The sequence below is a fragment of the Coregonus clupeaformis genome, chromosome 36 (assembly GCF_020615455.1).
Source record: "Coregonus clupeaformis isolate EN_2021a chromosome 36, ASM2061545v1, whole genome shotgun sequence".
Lineage (NCBI taxonomy): Eukaryota > Metazoa > Chordata > Actinopteri > Salmoniformes > Salmonidae > Coregonus > Coregonus clupeaformis.
This window is the reverse complement of record NC_059227.1, coordinates 14,159,861-14,180,539: the sequence shown is the minus strand read 5'-3', so window position 1 is coordinate 14,180,539 and position 20,679 is coordinate 14,159,861. Positions and strand designations below refer to the sequence as shown.

Below are 20,679 nucleotides of genomic sequence, written 5' to 3'. Positions count from 1 at the left end.
CCCCACTGACTTGAAGTAAGGTGAAATATGACACGTCAACTAATTTGTACAGACAGTTTTAGGAATGTGATGCCATTTAAAAAACAGTCTTAGTGGACCAGTAGTGATTCTTAGATAAGTAATGCAGTGTTGTTTTGTCATTGGTCTGAATGTATTTTGTAGTGTTATAACATGCTTTTTTTTGTCGAATTCTATTACTTGCAATATTTAGGAAGTGTTTCGGGGATTCGTCAATTGGTCCATCTATCTAGTATTTGTAAGAAAAATAGCTTGTGCCTTTTAGGACTGCCCCCCCCCCCGCCCGCCCGCCCGCCCGCCCGCCAAGTAAATTCAAAGAAAGTCCACACAAAGCACACAGACCATGCTTTTGAAAATACAGCTCTTCTTCTACAGCCATTGTTTGTTGTCCTTGTGTGCCATAAAGTGACGAAAACGTGACATGAAATTGTTTGTCAAAATGTTTTTGCCTTTTTTATGAAGATCACTAGTCCCTTTTTGTAAGCCATTTATGTGGAAATTTGTTTTTGCTAGTATTGTATGTTCAATAATGATCAATGAGTATTGTGGAATCCTTCTTCGCGTATGTAAGCTATGAGTCAAATGTTCACTGCCAACAAAGATCACATTTCCGATTTTGAAATATGAAATTAGTAATGGGACAAATGGGGAGGGGGGACAGGTACTATTCTGAATAAGTTTTGATTTAGTTTTCCATCTACAGTAGCACAGTCATGAATGTACATAAGGTTTATTTGACCTTCATCCCGACACGGAAGTGGCATGTACTGCTTCGAGTGACCTGACCGAAAGGTAATTGTGCTGGGTCGTGTTCATTAAGGCACACATCAGAAAACATTTTGATACGCTTTGTAACGGAAAATGAAAATGAATCCAGGTAGTCCTTTCCTGCTTCAGTCAGTTTTCTTCTGTTTGTTGCCTAATGAACACAACCCTGATTTTGTCCTTGAGTATAAAGCGTCACTCATTGCACAGAGGCCTTGATTGATTAATAAAGGTCACTGATTAGTAAGGAACTCCCCTCACCTGGTTGTCCAGGGCTTAATCGAAAGGAAAAACCAAAAACACTAGGCCCTCCATGGAATGAGTATGACAACCCTGCTATAAAGCAGGGTTTCCCAAACTCGGTCCTGGGGTGCCCCCTGGGTGCCTGTTTTGGTTTTTGCCCTTGCACTATACAGCTGATTCAAATAATCAAAGCATGACGAGTTGGTTTAATTGAATCAGCTGTGTAGTGCTAGGGCAAAAACGTGAACCCGGGGGGCCCAGGACCGAGTTTAGGAGACCCTGCTATAAAGGATAATCTACTTGGGTTTTGGACTGGGTGTTTTTAGTGGCTTGCAACATTACGTTTTCACTGAACTATTATCTTTCACTCCAACCCGTTTCAACATCATTCATCTCTTACGATGTTGCACCCATTAATAACATCTTAGAGCACAACTTGGGTCCTCAGGAGTTGCAGTGTCTACAAAGGGTCGCGTTCAGTAGGCATAAGATGGAGTTACTGCTTGAACTCATAGGAACGCTCATTTTGTTTTTTTTCACAAGTCCTACATGATTATTTCAATAGTTTGGACACAGCACTTGCCTATAGAGACACTGCCTTTCATGGTTCCTCTTTGGGTTAAGGTTTTTTCTTTTTCTTTAAAAATGTGTCATTAATGGCAAAGGAATACGCTTGTAGTAGTAAAAAATAATAATATGGGCTTGTTTGGTCTGTCTTTAACAGAATGACTGGCTGTTCATGTTGGTGCTTCTGATTTTTATTGCCTTTCAAATCTAAATGCACTGTGATTAAAATAAGGCCTGGATTGTAAGAAAATTAAACATGTTATGGGAAAATGTCTGCAGACTTCATGTAATTTCTTAAAGCAAGCAAATGCTGGGGGGGGACAGTGCTGTTCTATTATCCAATGAATGGCCATTTTAACTAAATTTCTACGAAACACATTCCACTTAAAAATGATTGACATTTACACAAATGTTCAAAACAAACATTTCAATTGTCAAGCATAACAAGAGAAAGATGTAGATCATAACTGCAATGATTGCCAAGGCAGGAGCAATACCATACATGAGTGGAAATGAATAATAAAGGCTGGCATATCTGCCCCCAAAACAGTGTCCCCGCAACATGTCCTCCAGTCTTGTATGCCAGGACCACCCTTCTCTGACAGGATATCCTACAGTGGGTCCTCTTAAATCCCAAATGGCACCCTATTCCCTACCTAGTGCACTACTTGGGCCCTGGTCAAAAGAAGTGAACTATATAAGGATAAGGGTGCCATTTGGGACAGAGCCCTTGTGTCGTCAGGCCCTCAAGGTCTTTGACCGCTTTGCAGGAGGCTGCATAATAGGGGCTTTTGTGTTTGTGTCTTCTTCATCATCATCACCACCATCATCATCCTCCTCCTCTCCATCTGCAACAGAAGACAGAAAATGACTTTGTGAACAAGTTTTTTGGGGGGTTGACAGGATAGAAAACAAACCAACATACATTACACAAATACACATTTATCCCTCCCCTTCCCACCCACAGGACCTGCTTATTTGAGTACATTGCCTATATAGTGATTTTACTATCAAGTGTTGTAGTCCATATGTTAATATTGGACTCTTTAGATTGTATCAGTTTATGAAGATAAGATTGATTACAACCAAACCTGTCACGGACTGAGAAAGGTTCAGTAAAATAATCTGACCAAGCCATTATTTTTATTAGATCTCATGTAGCGCAAGATATTGAGCATGGTTACATATTAGTAATCAAATACCAGGTATGTCAGCAGAGATGCTGCATGTTTTAATGTTTGAGGAATATTCACATCAAATCTATGTTGACACTTAATTTATGCAGCTTGATAACATGTTGCAGGCATGACACACAGCTGATTGATTTGATAGCCATCTGCCTATATCTGATATACATAACGTCTTCAAATGTCCATTGTTAAGTCATAGGCCGCCTACCTATAGTCATAAGATGGTTGGTAAAAACAGAGGAATAGAACATTGTTTCATCTGAAATGACAGGCTGCAGGCTTTATGTTTTAAACAATTGTAATTTGGTAAATTGTGATATCGGGAAAATATCAGCAAACAACTCAATTATCATATCAATACTCCGATGGAATCAATTAATCTGTTCACATGCACACACGTAGTGACAAGATGTTTGTACGTCACACAGTGCCATCATAGGCACAACAAACGTGTTCATGCTGGCTACATAAAAAAAGGCAGATCGGAACTAGGAAGTAGCTAGCCCAAAGACAGCTATATAACTCCCTTCTCTTATCAACGTGGGCGGTTTCTCTGACCATCCAAAGATTTACTAAGGTTGGGATTTGTCTATAATGATTTGAATAGCAACTAGCTCTATCTACCAAAAGGCGTTTGTTGTTTTCTTCCAGGTCATGATTAGCTAGCTACCAAAAGCGATAGATTTCGTGATAGACAATAGCTACAATAAAAATGAATAGCTAGGCTCAATAGAAACAGAGCAATTCGTGAACCTTGTTTTGTTTTTACAAACATTCATTGGTGTAGCTACGCGTGTTAAGTGACTAAAATGTAAATGTTAAATGTTAAGCGAGCTAGCTAGCTAACCAAGCTCACCATCATCGACTTGCAAATCCCCCTTGTCATTTCCTCCGCAAAATTGTTCTTGTACAACGAGATCAGTGAGAACCCTCGATACGTCTGCGTTTAATTTCTTAATCCCCACTATCATAGAAGTCAGGTTGTTTTCTGTTTTTATGATAATCTCTTTCGTCAGGCCATCCCTGTATTTTAGCTCTCCTCGTATCTCAGTAGCTGCCATGATTCTTGAACCATGACCCTAGTTTGAACTCTGACCCGAGTCATGCGGCATTTTGATTTTGATTTGTTCAGAGCCTTGTACTTTGAGACTTTAGCCATGTTTGCACAAAGACATATAAATAACCTCTAACTAAACCAACAGGTAGAGACAATATTTTAATTATCATACAAATGTGAAGATCTCATAAATGCTTTTCAGAAACTCCCCGCCAAGAGGGTGACATATTAGCATAATCCGGAAATCGTGCTGATGTTGTCATTGTGAGGGGGTTCGAATAATATAGCCCGGTCGCCCGTGTAGGCATGTTTTGTACTGGTTGAAAGTTGATTGCATTCGATTTGGAACCGGGCTGCCTCCCGGGCGTGAGCCAGGTGCCCTGCTCTGTCCGACGGCGATGTCAGCGCAAAACAATAGTGACGTAATTAAGCACGTGCCGTAATGAGTAGGATTATTTGTTTCCCCATGCAAAAGTGATTGCCTTTCTGCCTTCCCAGTGAAAACTAATTTGAAATGGTTAACATTTATTTTATGGAAAATAGATGTATGTTTCCGGACGATGCAACATGATTCCTTGTTGACAACATGATCGAACGGCGCAGATTACTGTTCATTTTGAGAAGGGCGCTCCTCCCTCCCCGTTTTCGGCCGATGATGTGCCGGCCCATTGCCCGGTTCAACCCGGGCCAGTGTAAAATAACTCCCTCATTGTATCGGGTTTGAGAAAAACATAAAGCCCAGAGCGCTCCAATATTTGTTTGCTTATTGTATCTAACTTACTGGATCTTTTGATGAACAGAGTATTTTGATACCTCTTCTTAAGTCATGGACATCCCTGTTTAGATTGATCTGGCGCTGTACATTTTGCCCTGGAACAGGAACTTGTATTCACACTTTTTCACCTTCTATTTTCCAAGAATGGCGGCAAATGAGGGAGATGAGGCTACTGTTTCTTTGGTAGATGTTTTGGAAGAAGATGAAGAGTTGGAGAATGAGGCATCTGCTGTTTTAGCTGGTAGTGATTCTGAGAAGTGTTCCTATCCCGAGGTAGGTTATTTGCTCCACATTGTTAGAGAAACACAAATTCCCCCAATTTAAGTTAGCTATACTACAACTTTGCAGTCTAAGCCAGTGTTTAGTTGCAAATTGATTTTGAAAAATGAAAACTTTGGCGACTTCACCAATCGTATGTCTCTGCCAACCTAAATTACAAATATAAAGACCAAATTGACATAATTGTTAATAAATTGAACTTGATTTGTGTTTTCATGAACTTGTTATAACAAAATATCACCTGTGGTTTTATCAAATGTACATTTTCCCTGTTATGGTTAATTGCCATGGTAGACATTGCGTTCATGCTCTACCCAAAGACTGATGGCAGTTTCACACGTGTGTTTGTTTTGATGTGGTCATGCAGGGCTATGTGAAGCGACAAGCCCTCTATGCCTGCAGCACCTGCACACCAAAGGGGGGCCAGCCAGCCGGAGTCTGCCTGGCCTGCTCCTACAAATGCCATGAAGGCCATGACCTTTTTGAGCTCTACACCAAAAGGTGAGTTTCACTGCATTGTTGACTTTTTTCGATTAATCTTTCCTCAATTCCTTGTATCCTCTTTCCTTGCCTTGTTCTCAAAACCTAGTGGAGAAGAAGGTCTGAAGGGAGGGACCTTGGACCTACTCCTCCAAAAAGGTTGAGGAGGTGAGGAGCTGGGATTACGAATTCAGATAGACTGGAATGGACACCTAAAGGATAAGACAGACCAACACAAATGTGGGCCATGCACAAAAAATCAAATGTTGACACATACTGTAAGGCAATATTTGGGTGCTGTGTGTGCCCCTATATCTGTGCTCAAAGGTATTATTGTCCCACGCGATGAAATCGGGGAGGGGACTGTGGATCTGTCTCCGTTCGTTCGTATACTAGTCACACGCGATATCTCCGACAGCACTAGCCCGATTTTGACAAAACGTGGGTGAATGATGCGTCTTGCCACAGAGATCCAGCATTTACAAAATTACACTGATTTGCCCAAGGCGGGAGTTATAGTAATTCATTGAAATTTGTTAGTCACACACAATATCTCAATTGGCCCAAGGGGGAGGAGGGGGATGTTGCATCATTTGTGGGGGACGACATGTTTACTGTTGCCTTGTTTGTCCTTTACCACCCTTCATCCCACTGCTGGCTTGTCTCTGAAGCTAAGTAGGGTTGTCCTGGTCGGTCCCTGGATGGGAGACCAGATGGTGGAGGGCCAGTCGGAGGCATTCTTTCCTCTGGTCTAAAGCAAATATCCCAATGCCCCAGGGCAGTGATTGGGAACATTGCCCTGTGAAGGGTGCTGTCTTTCGGATGGGATGTTAAATGGGTGTCCTGACTCTCTTTGGTCACTAAAGATCCCATGGCACTTATTGTAAGAGTAGGGGTGTTAACCACGGTGTCCTGGCTAAATTACCAATCATGGCTACCTAATCATCCCAAGCTTCCAATTGGCTCATTCATTCCCCCTCCTCTCCCCTTTAACTATTCCCCAGGTCGTTGCTGTAAATGAGAATGTGTTCTCAGTCAACTTACCTAGTAAGGGTGAAATAAATAAAATCATGAACCACAGCACTCTCTTGCTTTATCTGTGATCTTGCAGTTGGGAACAGAATTTTCCTATAGTTAATCCTGAATTTTTTGCAGGAATTTCCGCTGTGACTGTGGAAATGGCAAGTTTGAAGAGATGAGGTGCAAGCTATACTCAGTAAGTTTCCTTACATTTATTGAAATTATGTGGTAGTTTGATGTGATACTGTACAGTCGTGGTCAAAAGTTTTTGCGAATGCCACAAGTATTGGTCTTCACAAAGTTCGCTGCTTCAGTGTTATGAGATATTTTTGTCAGATGTTACTATGGTATACTGAAGTATAATTACAAGCATTCCATAAGTGTCAAAGGCTTTTATTGACAATTACATTAAGTTTATGCAAAGAGTCAATATTTGCAGTGTTGACCCTTCTTTTTCAAGACCTCTGCAATCCGCCCTGGCATGCTGTCAATTAACTTCTGGGCCACATCCTGACTGATGGCAGCCCATTCTTGCATAATCAATGCTTGGAGTTTGTCAGAATATGTTTGTTTTTTGTTTGTCCACCCGCCTCTTGAGGATCGACCACAAGTTCTCAATGGGATTAAGGTCTGGGGAGTTTCCTGGCCATGGAACCAAAATGTCGATGTTTTGTTCCCCGAGCCACTTAGTTATCACTTTTGCCTTATGGCAAGGTGCTCCATCATGCTGGAAAGGCATTGGTCGTCACCAAACTGTTCTTGGATGGTTGGGAGAAGTTGCTCTCGGAGGATGTGTTGGTACCATTCTTTATTCATGGCTGTGTTCTTAGGCAAAATTGTGAGTGAGCCCACTCCCTTGGCTGAGAAGCAACCCCACACATGAATGGTCTCAGGATGCTTTACTGTTGGCATGACACAGGACTGATGGTAGCGCTCACCTTGTCTTCTCCGGACAAGGTGTTTTCCGGATGCCCCAAACAATCGGAAAGGGGATTCTTTAGAGAAAATGACTTAACCCCAGTCCTCAGCAGTCTAATCCCTGTACCTTTTGCAGAATATCAGTCTGTCCCTGATGTTTTTATTGGAGAGAAGTGGCTTCTTTGCTGCCCTTCTTGACACCAGGCCATCCTCCAAAAGTCTTCGCCTCACTGTGCGTGCAGATGCACTCACACCTGCCTGCTGCCATTCCTGAGCAAGCTCTGCACTGGTGGTGCCCCGTTCCCGCAGTTGAATCCTGGCGCTTGCTGGACTTTCTTGGGCGCCCTGACGCCTTCTTCACAACAATTGAACCTCTCTCCTTGAAGTTCTTGATGATCCGAAAAATGGTTGATTTAGGTGCAATCTTACTAGCAGCAATATCCTTGCCTGTGAAGCCATTTTTGTGCAAAGAAATGACGACGGCACGTGTTTCCTTGCAGGTAACCATGGTTAACAGAGGAAGAACAATGATTTCAAGCACCACCCTCCTTTTAAAGCTTCCAGTCTGTTATTCTAACTCAATCAGCATGACAGAGTGATCTCAGCCTTGTCCCCCGTCAACACTCTCACCTGTGTTAACGAGAGAATCACTGACATGATGGCAGCTGGTCCTTTTGTGGCAGGGCTGAAATGCAGTGGAAATGTTTTTGGGGGATTAAGTTCATTTTCATGGCAAAGAGGGACTTTGCAATTAATTGCAATTCATCTGATCACTCTTCATGACAATTGCAATTCATCTGATCACTCTTCATGACATTCTGGAGTATATGCCAATTGCCATCATCAAAACTGAAGCAGCAGACTTTGTGAAAATTAGTATTTGTGTCATTCTCAAAACCTTTTGACCATGACTGTAGTTTGAGTTATAGAGACATGAGGCCAATAACATAATGATAGGCATGTTTTCTATATGAAGCCAGTTACAGGTCCGGCCAAATATATTGGCACCCTTGCACTTTTCTTAAATAATTCCCCATTTCTTCTAAAATAAGTAAAAATTGAAAACAACTTTTGGTCTCCACACCATGTTATTAGATTTTCAACATTGCAAAACCAATTTTATTTTTGTGCAATATGTAACTTTTAGGGGACCCGACCAAATTCACATAGGTATGTGAGTTAAAGATCTGTCATTCTCGTTGAAAGCAAGTCTAAGAAGCGGTAGATATGTTCTATGTGCGCTGTTTCTATGCTTCCCGTTCTTACGTTTCGTTTTTGCGTCTTTTACTTTCGGTTTTGTACACCAGCTTCAAACAGCTGAAAATACAATCTTTTTGGTTATGGAAAAGGTATTCCACAGCGGTTTAGATGGTGCAATGATTCTCTACACTATACTTGCTTGTTTTGTCACATAAAAGAGGCAGCAAAGAAACCCCATAGCATTATCGGGCGGCAGGTAGCTTAGTGGTTAAGAGCGTTGTGCCAGTAACCGAAAGGTCGCTGGTTCTAATCCCCGAGCCGACTAGGTGGAAAATCTGTCGATGTGCCCTTGAGCAAGGCACTTAACCCTAATTGCTCATGTAAGTCGCTCTGGATAAGAGCGTCTGCTAAATGACTACAATTTAAAATGTAAATGTAATTATCGAACCTCCCCCTTGTTTGATTTTAGGGAGGGTGTTCTTTTCTTTGAATGGTTCATTTGGTCGTTGGTAAACATAGGAAGACCCCACTGCTGAAGAAGGCTCAAGAAAGCCTGATTTGAACTTCTCAACAGCCCACCTAAAAAAGCCTAAATCCTGGGGAAAATATTATGTGGACCAAAAAAACAAAATTAGAGCTCTGGAAATGTAGATCAGCGCTGTGTTTACTGATGACCAAAAACAGCAATTGGTGGAGGGCAACTCTCAAACATTGAAGAATTAGAGCAATTTGCTGCAGTTATTTTTCTGCAGTTATCTTGGCCAAAGGCTGTGCAACCAAGTACTAGCTCCAGGGTGCCAACAATTTTGTCCATGCCATTTGTCTTTGTTTTCTCAATTAAAATAGTCAACTTAAGCAGACAAATATAAAATTGGTTCTGCAATGTTAAAAATCCAGTAAAATCTCAACTTTAAAAAATACATTGGGAATTATTTAAGAAGTACAATATATATTTGTCCAGAACTGTACATCTAGGCCAGTGTTTCCCAATCCTGGTCCTGGGGACCCAAATCAGGCTTGATTATGAATTGAATAGTTTAATCAAGTGTGTTAGTTCTAGGGCAAAAACAAAAATATGCACCCCTTTGGGTACCCAGGACCATTGATTGGGAGACATTGATCAAGGCATAGAGTACTACATGGCCCATGATGTTACTGATTTCGCATTCTTTCTTTTAGGACAAGGATCAGTTGAACACTGAAAACAAATACAGCCACAATTTTTGGGGTCTGTATTGCACCTGTAACAGACCGTATCCAGACCCAGAAGACCCGGTGAGAGTTGACCATTCACCTCAAATAGTCTATGAATTGGTGTTAAAAATCAGTAATCCAGTAAAGATCTATTGACCAAAACATGTCTTTCCCAGGTTGAAGATGAGATGATACAGTGCATTGTCTGCGAGGACTGGCTTCATGGCAGGGTAAGGCCTTTGTGGAGGACCTAAGCATAAGGATGTGTTCAAGGTGCACAGGTCCCTGGGCATGTACACTCCCCTATGTATTTATTTGGACAGTGAAGCTAAATCTTTTAATTTGGCTCTATACTCAAGCATTTTGGATTTGCGAAAAAGTGTTTCATATGAGGTGACGGTACATAATGTCACCTTTTATTTGAGGGTATTTTCATACATCTGCTTTACCGTTTAGAAATGACAGCACTTTATGTATCTTGTCCCCCCATTTGAAGATGTCATAAGTATTTGGACAAATTCACTTATACACTACATGACCAAAATTATGTGGACACCTGCTTGTCAAACATCTCATTCCAAAATCATGGGTATTAATATGGAGTTGGTCCCCCCTTTGCAGCTATAACAGCCACTCTTCTGAGAAGGCTTTCCAATAGATGTTGAAACATTGCTGCGGGGACTTGCTTCCATTCAGCCACAAGAGCATTAGTGAGGTCAGGCACTGCTGTTGGTCGATTAGGCCTGGCTCGCAGTTGGCGTTCCAATTCATCTTAAGTGTTTAATGGGGTTGCGGTCAGGGCATTGTGCAGGCCAGTCAAGTTCTTCTACACCGATCTCGACAAACCATTTCTGTATGGATCTCACTTTGTGCACGGGGGCATTGTCATGCTGAAACAGGAAAGGGCCTTCCCCAAACTGTTGCCACAAAGTTGGAAGCACAGAATCGTCTAGAACAGGGGTGTCAAACTCATTTTAGCTCAGGGGCCACATGGAGGAAAATCTATTCCCAAGTGGGCCGGACCGGAAAAATCATGGTATATATAACTTAAAAACAACAACTTCAGATAGTTTTCTTTGTTTTAATACGATCAACATACAACATAAAGCTGGAGCCTGAGGACAGTGTGTCCAAAATAGTACAAGCACAACATCACTATTAATCATAAAACACGTCAAGTTTATTTGAAAATTCTAAAGAAAAAAGAACACACAAACACACAATGCCTCAGTGATTAACAGAACTGTTTCACAGATCACAGAACTATATCAGGGTGTCATTTCTCAGGCAGAAATGTAGATACAAATAATGAAATCCTGTTCCCCAAACAAGTGCAAGAACCACAGAGTCAAGAATAGGTTAAATATACAAATAAAATAAAAATAATTAAAAACAATAGCACATCAACATAAAAACATATAAACATAAAGCTGGAGCCTGAGGACAGTGTCCAAAAGCACAACATCACTATTAATCATAAAACACCTCAAGTTATTTGAAAGTTCTGAGGACAAAGAACACACAAACACACAATGCCTCAGTGATTCACAGAAGTATATCACATAACTATATCAGGGTGTCATTTCTCAGGCAGAAATGTAGATAAAAATAATGAAATCCTGTTCCCCAAACAAGTGCAAGAACCACAGAGTCAAGAATAGGTTAAATATACAAATAAAATAAAATCAATTAAAAACAATAGCACATCAACATAAAAACATATAAACATAAATCTGAAAGCGTTGCTCAAACTCCCGTAACAGTCCGTTATTTTATCTTTGAACACGCTTCATGTCTGCCACATGTTGGAGTCGCGCACACATTTTCAGACAGGGGAAGTGAGCTGCATCACCACCGGCAAGTTGCGTCTCCCACAATGACAGCTTCAACTTGAAAGAACGATATGCTGTCATAATACTGCGTGACAACTTTGTTGCCCTTGCAGCTGTTTGTTCAAGTTATTCAGGTGCTCTGTAACATCCACCATAAATGCAAGGTCCTGCATCCATTCTGCGGCATGAAATTCTAACACTGGTTTGCCCTTTTCTTCCATGAACTGTTCAATTTCTTCTCGTAAATCAAAGAAACGCCTCAGCACAGCACCTCGGCTTAACCATCTTACCTCAGTGTGGTATGGCAGGCCATAGATGTGGTCTTTCTCTCTGAGAAGGCTGTCAAACTGACGGTGATTCAGGCTTCTGGATCGGATGAAATTAACAGTTTGGATGACCACCTTCATGACGTTATCCATCTTTAATGACTTGCAACACAAAGCCTCCTGGTGCAAAATACAGTGAAAAGTCAAAAAATCATGTCCTCCATTTGCAGATTGCACTTTCTCTCTGAACTTTGTCACAACGCCTGCTTTTTTCCCGATCATTGAGGGCGCACCATCTGTAGCCAGGCTGACAGCGGGACCAGTCCACTCGACCCTGTCCAGCGCGCCCGACGAATGCGGTAAAATATCAGCTGCTGTCGTTGTATCCGTCATCGGCACCAACTCCACGAACTCCTCGGTGACGGTCAATGTGTCATCAACTCGCGGATGAAAATGGCCAGTTGTGCAACATCTGTAATGCCCGTGCTTTCATCAATTGCAACCGAAAACACAATAAATGACTTTACTTTTTGCTTCAACTGGCTGTCCAAATCCACTGAAAGATCGGAAATCCTGTCTGCAACTGTGTTTCTTGTCAGGCTGATATTTGCAAAAAGCCTGCCGCTTTTCAGGGCACACAATCTCCGCTGCCTTCATCATGCATGTTTTTACAAATTCACCCTCACTAAATGGTTTTGAAGCCACTGCGATTTCATTAGCAATGAGGTAGCTAGCTTTCACTGCAGCGTCACTGATGTCTCGGCTGTGAGTAAACACAGACTGCTGTTTCTTCAGACCCGCCAACAGTTCATTCACCTTCTCTCATCTCCGCTGTCCTTGAAAGTTGTCATATTTGTCGGCATGAAGACTCACATAGTGGCGACGAATGTTATATTCTTTCAGCACTGCAACATGCTCTGAACACACCAAACATACAGCTTTCCCATTCAATTCCGTGAATAAATAGGATGACCATTTTTCTTGGAACACTCTGCACTCTGCGTCCACTTTTCTCCTTTTCTCTTTTTTGACAGAGACATATTGGGGCAATGAGGGTGCCAAAGCACATAATGTTAAAAGTAGAAGCCGCAATAAATATCGCGGGCAAAACAAAGTAGCTCATTGGCTGCACGTGCTTGACCTACTTGCTCTGCCCCGGTATAAACAGTTTGCTTGCTTAACACAATTGCTATTGCGCCATCCAGTGGACGCAATTGGAACAGCAGTTTATTTTATTGAAAAATTGCAGCGCATTTTTATACTTAAAAAAAATTATAATAATAATAATATATATTTTTTTCAAAATCATCTCGCGGGCCTGATTAAACCCGTTTGCGGGCCTGATACGGCCCGCGGGCCGGACGTTTGACACCCCTGGTCTAGAATGTCATTGTATGCTGTAGTGTTAAGATTTCCCTTCGAACTAAGGGGCCTAGCCCAAATCATGAAAAACAGACCATTATTCCTCCTCCACCAAACTTTACAGTTGGCACTATGCATTGGGGCAGGTAGTGTTCTCCTGGCATCCACCAAACCCAGATTGTCCGTCGGACTGCCAGATGGTGAAGCGTGATTCATCACTCCAGAGAACACGTTTCCACTGCTCCAGAGTCCAATGGCGGCGAGCTTTACACCACTCCAGCCAACACTTTGTATTGCACATGGTGGTCTTAGGCTTGTGTACGGCTGCTCGGCCATGGAAACCCATTTCATAAAGCTCCCGAAGAACAGTTCTTGTGCTGATGTTGCTTTCAGAGGCAGTTTGGAACTCGGTAGTGAGTGTTGCAACCGAGGACAGACGATTTTTACGCGCTTCAGCATTCGGCAGTCCTGTTCTGTAATTGCGGCTGAGCCGTTGTTGCTACTAGACTTTTCCACTTCACAATAACAGCACTTACAATTGACTGGGGCACCTCTAGCAGGACAGAGATTTGACGAACTGACTTGTTGGAAAGGTGGCATCCTATGACGGTGCCACGTTGAAAGTCACTGAGCTCTTCAGTAAGGCCATTCTACTGCCAATGTTTGTCTATGGAGATTGCATGGCTGTGTGCTCGATTTTATACACCTGTCAGCAACGGGTGTGGCTGAAATAGCCAAATCCACTAATCTGAAGGGGTGTCCACATACTTTTGTATATATCATACTTTTGACTACATCAAGCTTGTGACTCTACAAAGTTGTTGGATGCATTTGCAGTTTGTTTTGGGTGTGGTTCAGATTATGTTGTGCCTAATAGAAGTGAATGGTGAATAATGCATTGTCATTTTGGAGTTACTTTTATTTTAAATAAGAATAGAATATGTTTCTGAACACTTCTGCATTAATGTGGATGCTACCATGATTATGGATAATCATGAATGAATCATGAATAATGATGAGTGAGAAAGTTTGAAGCACAAAGATCATACCCCCAAGACATGCTAACCTCTCACCATTACCAATAATGGGATGTTAGCATTTTTTAGGGGGTATGATATTTATGTGAATACAAGCCCTGGACAGATCAGATCTTTACAATGCCTGGAGAAGCGTTTAACACAGGGTTCTCCAACTTTTGGTCCTGGAGAGCTACTTGGTGTGCAAGCTTTTGTTCCAGCCCAGCACAATGGATTCAGCTAATCATGGTACAGATTGAATGGGTTTGTTCAGTAGGAAGCAACATAGTAAAACATTTAAAAACGGAAACCGAAATTGAGCATTCTTATTGGACAGGTTCGGATAGGAGCGCCTCTGTTTCAAACTGCTTTCTCACATTTTGTGCCTACTGAACACAGCCCATAATTTATTGATTAATTGTGTTAGTGCCGGGCTGGAACAAAAGCCTGTACACCCAGTAGCTCTCCATGACCAGAGTTGGAGAACCCTGGTTTAACATCTTGTGAACCACATCAAGATAATATACGGATCCTATAATCTGTTGTCATATATCTGGAACGCATCCCAAGTCTTTAACTCAAGTCCGGCCTGGTCTTGACTGTGTACCCTTGATACCATAACTGCTATATGAGCATATGTATATGAGTGTTATTACGGTTTTCATCCAGCACTTGGGCTGTCCTGTGCCAGAGTGTGTGGAGCTCCAGGAGATGGTGTGTGAGTCCTGCATGAACAATGCTCCTTTCCTGTGGACCTACGCTACCCATCTGGCAGGTACTCATAGATCCTATAATTCACAGTGATTCTTTATGTAATTCTATGGGTACTCTCTCCTTACCTTCAGTTTACTGGCATGCTCCAATTGTCAACAAATTCAGAAAGAAAACACAAACTTCAGTATAGGAGACATCCTTTAGGCCTACTCTTGAGTTCTTTTGAGAGATTACATTGTGTTTTTAGTGTTTCGTTTATGCTTCTATGTGAATTTACAGGTAATTGCCAAAATAAAGGAAACGTCAACATAAAGTGTCTTAATAGAACAGCTTCAATGTGCCTTGGCATAGATTCTACAAGTGTCTGGAACGCTATTGGAGGGATGCGACACCATTCTTCCACTAGAAATTCCATCATTTGGTGTTTTGTTGAGGGTGTTGGAAAACCCCAAATAAGTGTTCAAATGGATTGACACCTGGTGACTGAGACACACACACGTTTAAAACCCCCATGCTCCTTTAAGACCCCTCTTTCAAAGTCACTGAGATCTCTTCTAGCCTTGTTAGCCAAAATAATGGGCAACTGGAAATGTTTATACATTACCCTGAGCATGATGGGATGTTAATTGCTTAATTAACTCAGGAACCACACCTGTGTGGAAGCACCTGCTTTCAATATACTTTGTATCCCTCATTGCCTCAAGCGTTTCCTTTATTTTGGCAGTTACATGTACAATAATAATGAAACCTGCAGTAACTAGTGAACAAGAGGCTATGGTCTGCGGTAGAGCAGTTTACTTCAATGAGTGAATAACAAAAATGCTAAAGTACCGTTAGCTATTGAGGTTAAAGTGTGCACTATTTCATTCCCCCTAAAGGATTTTTAAGGTCCAATTCAGCCGTTTTGATCTCAATATAAAATAATTTCTGGGTAACAATTAAGTACCTCATTGTGATTGTTTTCAATTAAAATTGTCACAAAGAAACAAAAGAGCTTCTTAGCGAAGAGCAATTTCTCAAGCAAGAATTTTGCTAGGACTGTCTGGGAGTGGTCTGAGTGGAAATGGGAAAACTGAAAACTAGCTGTTATTGGCAGGGAGGTTTCAGACTCTTTCTCATTGGTCTATTAACTAATTAATCACGACACAGGCCAAAACTCCATCCCACCAAACCAGGCTGAAATTTCAGGCGGCCTTTTCAAAGAGCTCTTACACTAAAAGGGCACTATCATCATTTTCACAATTTCACAGTATTATTCCAACCTCAGTGTGGAAATATATATAAAATACAGGAAAACCACGTTTTTGACTGCAGTGGGCATTAGATTGGATTGGTTAATACAGTGCCCGATTTCAGCAGCTGGTAATTACTGATTAATATGTTTACATTACTTTTATTCATTTCCCACCATTTTATAAGTCAGAATAAAACAAACTAGACAATCAGAGGCTTCTCTGTCGAATAAACATGTCTCTGGCTCTATCCAGGGTTCTGATTAGAGGGAGTACAGCTACGACCGGACGTGATTTTTCGTAGCAGGTTAGGATAATTAACTTGGCAGGTTAGGAGACTTAGGTTAAGGTTAGGAAAAGGGTTAGGGTTAGCTAAAATGCTCTCCTAACCTGCTACGAAAAGTGACTTCCGGCCGTAGCTGTACTCCCTTACCTGTTTTCCACGTCACATCAAAGGGGCGGCCTTAGAAAAGCTCCTCTGCTGGTAGACTCGATCACGATACAGACATGACAAAAAACAACGATGGATTTCTATCGAACAGGCGGCTCTAAATATATAGCTATAGTAAAACAGTGCAAAGAGCCTGTCAGCTCTTAAGTGGCTCCATTTTGTTTTGTATTTCTCCACCAGTGCCTGCTGCGACCAAAGCAAGCCCCTGCAAAGCAGAAGGGGAGGTGACGAACGAAGAGGGGGACCGTGAGGAGGGAAAGAATACAACAGCGGAGGCCTCCACGAGCCTCAATAACCAGGGTGAAGAGAAGGTACTCCACCTCTCTCGATACAAATCTTCATATACACTCAATGTTACGAGGACAATGAAGAGCATTTTATTTATTGCAGTACATTGAATATCATGAATGAACCTGTAGATGGGTATCTTGTTTTGAAAGTATCACTGAGAAAGGGATATTATGACCAGATAAAACAGATGGATGGAAATATATTATGTAGAAAAGTTTTCCAATGCGGCTTCATGCTTTTTAAGTACACACGTTTCAGAAGTCAAGTTTCTGCTTTCATCACTATTGAGAGCATTTCATCCATGCAGAGTAGGGAAAGGGACTGTCGGTATTAACCACCAGGTGGCGTCAGTCCTCTAACAGTCAGCATGAGATAAGCGCACAGAACCAGGCTGTTAGTTTTCTGTGGGTATTTAGGGGATAAATGGCCCGTACCATGCGCAGATTCTCCGGTCTGTGGGGAGCAGCCCCAAGGCTTTGCGGCGCCCGCATATCATCAACAAGAACGATTTCATTAGTCAGCCTCTGAGGCGAGCTTTAAATTGAAGACAGCCTTATTTGACAGCAAATATGGAAGCCCACGATTTGCCCCCTCATGCTGGGGCCCGGTGAGGTCGCACATTTGCGTGCACTGAAGACAGTAGTCACTCTAATGCAACTGTTTTTTGGTGTATCCTCCTAATGTTGGTTTTGGTTTTATGGGAGTGGTCTGTCTACTGGCGAGGTAGTGCAAGGTAATGGGCCTTGATAAGATTCTTAGGAAATATTTCCTTTCTTTCTTCTTTCCTTAGACTTAACTGATCATACAGGGCGGGATAAGTTAAAGCAAGGTGTCCACTTTCTACTCTCAACCTTTCAACCTCTTCATTAATGTCTCACCTTTTGTAATCATATTGAGGATGGAAAGATGCATCTTTTGAGTGTTCAAACAGAGGACATTGTGTGACATCTGTCCTACTCGCAGGTAAAATCCAATGGGGTGCCAGGCTGCAAAAGGAGGCACCAGGAGATGGAGGGAGGCTCGCCCTCCAAAGCCCCCTCCGATTGCAGGTTCAAGGAGCTGAGGGGCACAGGTACAGAGAGAGCAGAGTTTGGAGCTGTATTCTGGCCCTCAGCCTGGAGAACCAAACTCTGTTCCTGTGTCAGCTGCAAGGTATGTCTTCACCACTTATCACATCAACCAGGCTGCTACTCTGTTCTCTGCTTCAGCTGATTTAGAAGCAAGTCAAACATCCACAATCTGGGGTGTATTCACTGGGAACCAAACTGAAGCAAACGGGCTGAAAGTGGGAGGGACTAACCTACATTTGTCCAATAAGAAACGCTGGTTTTCGTTGTAAAACATTTTCAGTGCAAAATGTTTTGCTACAGTGTGCACTAATGAATACACCTGTTTTATTGTAGAACAGGTAAATAAATGCATGTTGTTTAGGCCTTTCAGTTTGGTGTGTATGTACGAGCAGTATCTTGCAAAACAAGTCAAAGGCATAATACACACCAATATAAAAAAAAAATGATCACAGAATTATTACTGCATATTTATGTCGTTGAGTAGGCCTATATCATTCGTAGAATTACCATTGACAATGGGAAAAGTCCTGCTCACCCGTTTCCTCCCCCCAGCAGAAATCCTACGCCGAAGCTGGTATGTCCTTTCTCCAGGATGAGTCAGACACGGTCTTAGCCTACGAGAACAAAGGCAAGACCACCGAACAGGAGCAGGCGGGGGCCGCCGAGGGTTGCGACCCCCTGATGTCAGCCCTTAATACCCTGGGCCGGGTTCAGCAGCTGGAGATAATCCACGGTACGAGGTGGTGGTGGGGAGGTTAAAGAAGAGACTGTACCAGTTCTCTCCCTATCCCTTTGATGTTTGCAGGTCTGAAGGTTCTGGGCAGGTATGTGAAGTAGAGGAGTTTCCACCATTATTGCTTACACCCTACAGACCTGCAACCATCAAAGCATTAGGGGTAGGGAGAGAATTGGGACCATCTGACAGGGAGAGAGTGAGTGAAGGAAAGAGGTGAGGCAGGTGTCGTTAGTCATTCCCTCGGCTGTATTGATTGAAATACAGATTGAATTTATTTTGTGTGGAGACGACTATCGGTGCTGCAATCAGAAAAGACAGCTGCTTTAAAACATTTTTATTTTCCTGGTTCTCAGGGTACAATGACATGAAGACTGAGCTGAAGGATTTCCTGCAGAGATTTGCTGCAGAAGGAAAGGTAGGTAAAACCTGCAAATGTATCAGCACACACACTATTTAGTTGAATGAGCAATCATATCAGCAGTGTCATCATATTTTGGTCCTCAGTTGATGTTCACTATCCCAGTGTCCCAAACCAACCTTCAATAAAGAATAGGGCTATAATGATAATATTGATGAGGATTGTTTTTCTCTCTATTCACATTGTGGTCCCTGAATCTGGAATGCCGCCTCCTGGCGGTCCTGTTCTTGGTGTGTGACCATGAGATCAAACTTTATTTAAAGTAACTGTCCAATAAATCTAATTCGGTCAAAATCATACTCCTAACATGACCTTGACTCCCATCTTTTCTTATGTTTGTAGGCAAAGTCGCTACACCCAATAAAAATGTGTGCCCAATTCCCCCCCCCCCCAGGTGGTGACTCCCGAGGACATCCGACAGTTCTTCGAACAGCAGCAGAACCGCAAGAGACGACGGGCCAATGCGGGCCAGTACTACTGCAGCTGAGCAGTCCATCCGGACCACAACTCCCCGTCTCCCCTCTCCACATTTCTCCAACACCTGTCAGTATAGTTGTATTCTTTTTCTTCTTCCCACTGAATGTCATTGCCTTGCGTCCAATATCTTCTAGTCCAAATCCTCAGACGTTATTGTTTGAACTTTGTATGAGCTTTTGTGTTATCTTGTTCTGGGCAGTATGCTTTGTTGTACTGTACTCGGGGCTCTGCAGTGTGATTTGTCTATTGAGGCTAAGCAGGTTAATGAACTGGCATTTGATTGATGTGGATGACACTGGTTATCTTTTTCTATAGGGAATTGTTAGTCTATCATAGCTCTCCCTCAAGTGTTCCAGACAAAACAGACTCCAGTTCATGGTGACCCCTTGACCTTTTCATTTACCTTTTTATTTGAAGATAAACTTCAATGGATTTGCTCTTAAAGCTCATTCAAATGGAATGCATTATCTATTGCTGTGCTGCAAATCAGAACTGGTTAAGCTGGTCAAAACAAAGGCATTGTTTTGTCTAGTCGTTCATCGTTCCTGCAACATGCTTTCTTTCAACTCATTCCTTTGACAATGTATCATTTTGTATTTGTCCTTAGTGGCATCACAGCTGTTTGTAGATCGCATGATTGCAGAACCCTGGCCCATTAGTATGGTTTGTATTTTAAAGGACCACGTTTAAATGTTACCATTGGTTTCCCTGCTCCTTTTTAATGTTCACTCTAAGAAATAAAGCTATGAATAATGTAAATTGTTTTAGCGTTGTTACTTACAGCAGTTCCACCTGGGAGCCATCGACCCATCCATTAAATGGAAGTTGTTGTTGTTTTGTTGCTAGCTTTAATACCCCACATGCTGATTTGACATCTGGCAAACCATTAATAAGGGGATATTTTAATCACACAAGCAATGAGTTAAGCGAATCGCTCAGATGGTAATAAATCTCTTCCTTGTGAGATCCAAAATGATAATGTACCCATCCATTTGAATGTGTTGCTAACATTAGCCGACCCATACTGACTGAAACAATGATTGACAAGTCATCATGTAGTGGTCCTTGTCTAGCCTCATTAGACTATCCTGATCTTGTGAGTTTACGT

At 42.1% G+C, this 20,679-nt stretch overlaps 2 protein-coding genes across 3 annotated transcripts; one reads left to right on the top strand and one right to left on the bottom strand.

Annotated features, from left to right (window-relative positions):
* Positions 1 to 1,768: 1,768 nt before the first annotated feature.
* Positions 1,769 to 3,886, bottom strand: si:dkeyp-55f12.3 (uncharacterized protein LOC568418 homolog). Its single transcript, XM_041866025.2, has 2 exons — positions 3,640 to 3,886; positions 1,769 to 2,441 (listed from the first exon to the last, which is right to left on the bottom strand). Exons 1-2 carry the CDS (start codon positions 3,842 to 3,844, stop codon positions 2,332 to 2,334), a joined length of 315 nt encoding a protein of 104 aa, XP_041721959.1. The 5' UTR covers positions 3,845 to 3,886; the 3' UTR covers positions 1,769 to 2,331.
* ubr7 (ubiquitin protein ligase E3 component n-recognin 7) lies at positions 3,219 to 20,330 on the top strand. Of its 2 annotated transcripts, XM_041866021.2 has the most exons (12): positions 3,219 to 3,360; positions 4,759 to 4,888; positions 5,262 to 5,395; positions 6,530 to 6,590; positions 9,692 to 9,787; positions 9,883 to 9,936; positions 14,852 to 14,957; positions 16,760 to 16,890; positions 17,834 to 18,022; positions 18,493 to 18,673; positions 19,030 to 19,091; positions 19,489 to 20,330. In XM_041866021.2, exons 2-12 carry the CDS (start codon positions 4,760 to 4,762, stop codon positions 19,579 to 19,581), a joined length of 1,236 nt encoding a protein of 411 aa, XP_041721955.1. In that variant the 5' UTR covers positions 3,219 to 3,360; position 4,759; the 3' UTR covers positions 19,582 to 20,330. The 2 variants fall into 2 exon arrangements, with proteins under 2 accessions (XP_041721955.1, XP_041721958.1); XM_041866024.2 differs by lacking the exon at positions 3,219 to 3,360 and having other exon boundaries at positions 4,537 to 4,888; positions 18,496 to 18,673.
* Positions 20,331 to 20,679: the final 349 nt, after the last annotated feature.

Excerpts from the sequence above, each read along its gene's own strand:
- ubr7 (XM_041866021.2), top strand. The coding sequence starts at position 4,760 with ATGGCGGCAAATGAGGGAGATGAGGCTACTGTTTCTTTGGTAGATGTT. Across the intron at positions 9,937-14,851 it reads AGGACTGGCTTCATGGCAGG|CACTTGGGCTGTCCTGTGCC; the intron begins GTAAGGCCTTTG and ends GTTTTCATCCAG. Across the intron at positions 18,674-19,029 it reads GCAGCTGGAGATAATCCACG|GGTACAATGACATGAAGACT; the intron begins GTACGAGGTGGT and ends CCTGGTTCTCAG.
- si:dkeyp-55f12.3 (XM_041866025.2), bottom strand. The coding sequence starts at position 3,844 with ATGGCAGCTACTGAGATACGAGGAGAGCTAAAATACAGGGATGGCCTG. Across the intron at positions 2,442-3,639 it reads GGATTTGCAAGTCGATGATG|ATGGAGAGGAGGAGGATGAT; the intron begins GTGAGCTTGGTT and ends CTTCTGTTGCAG.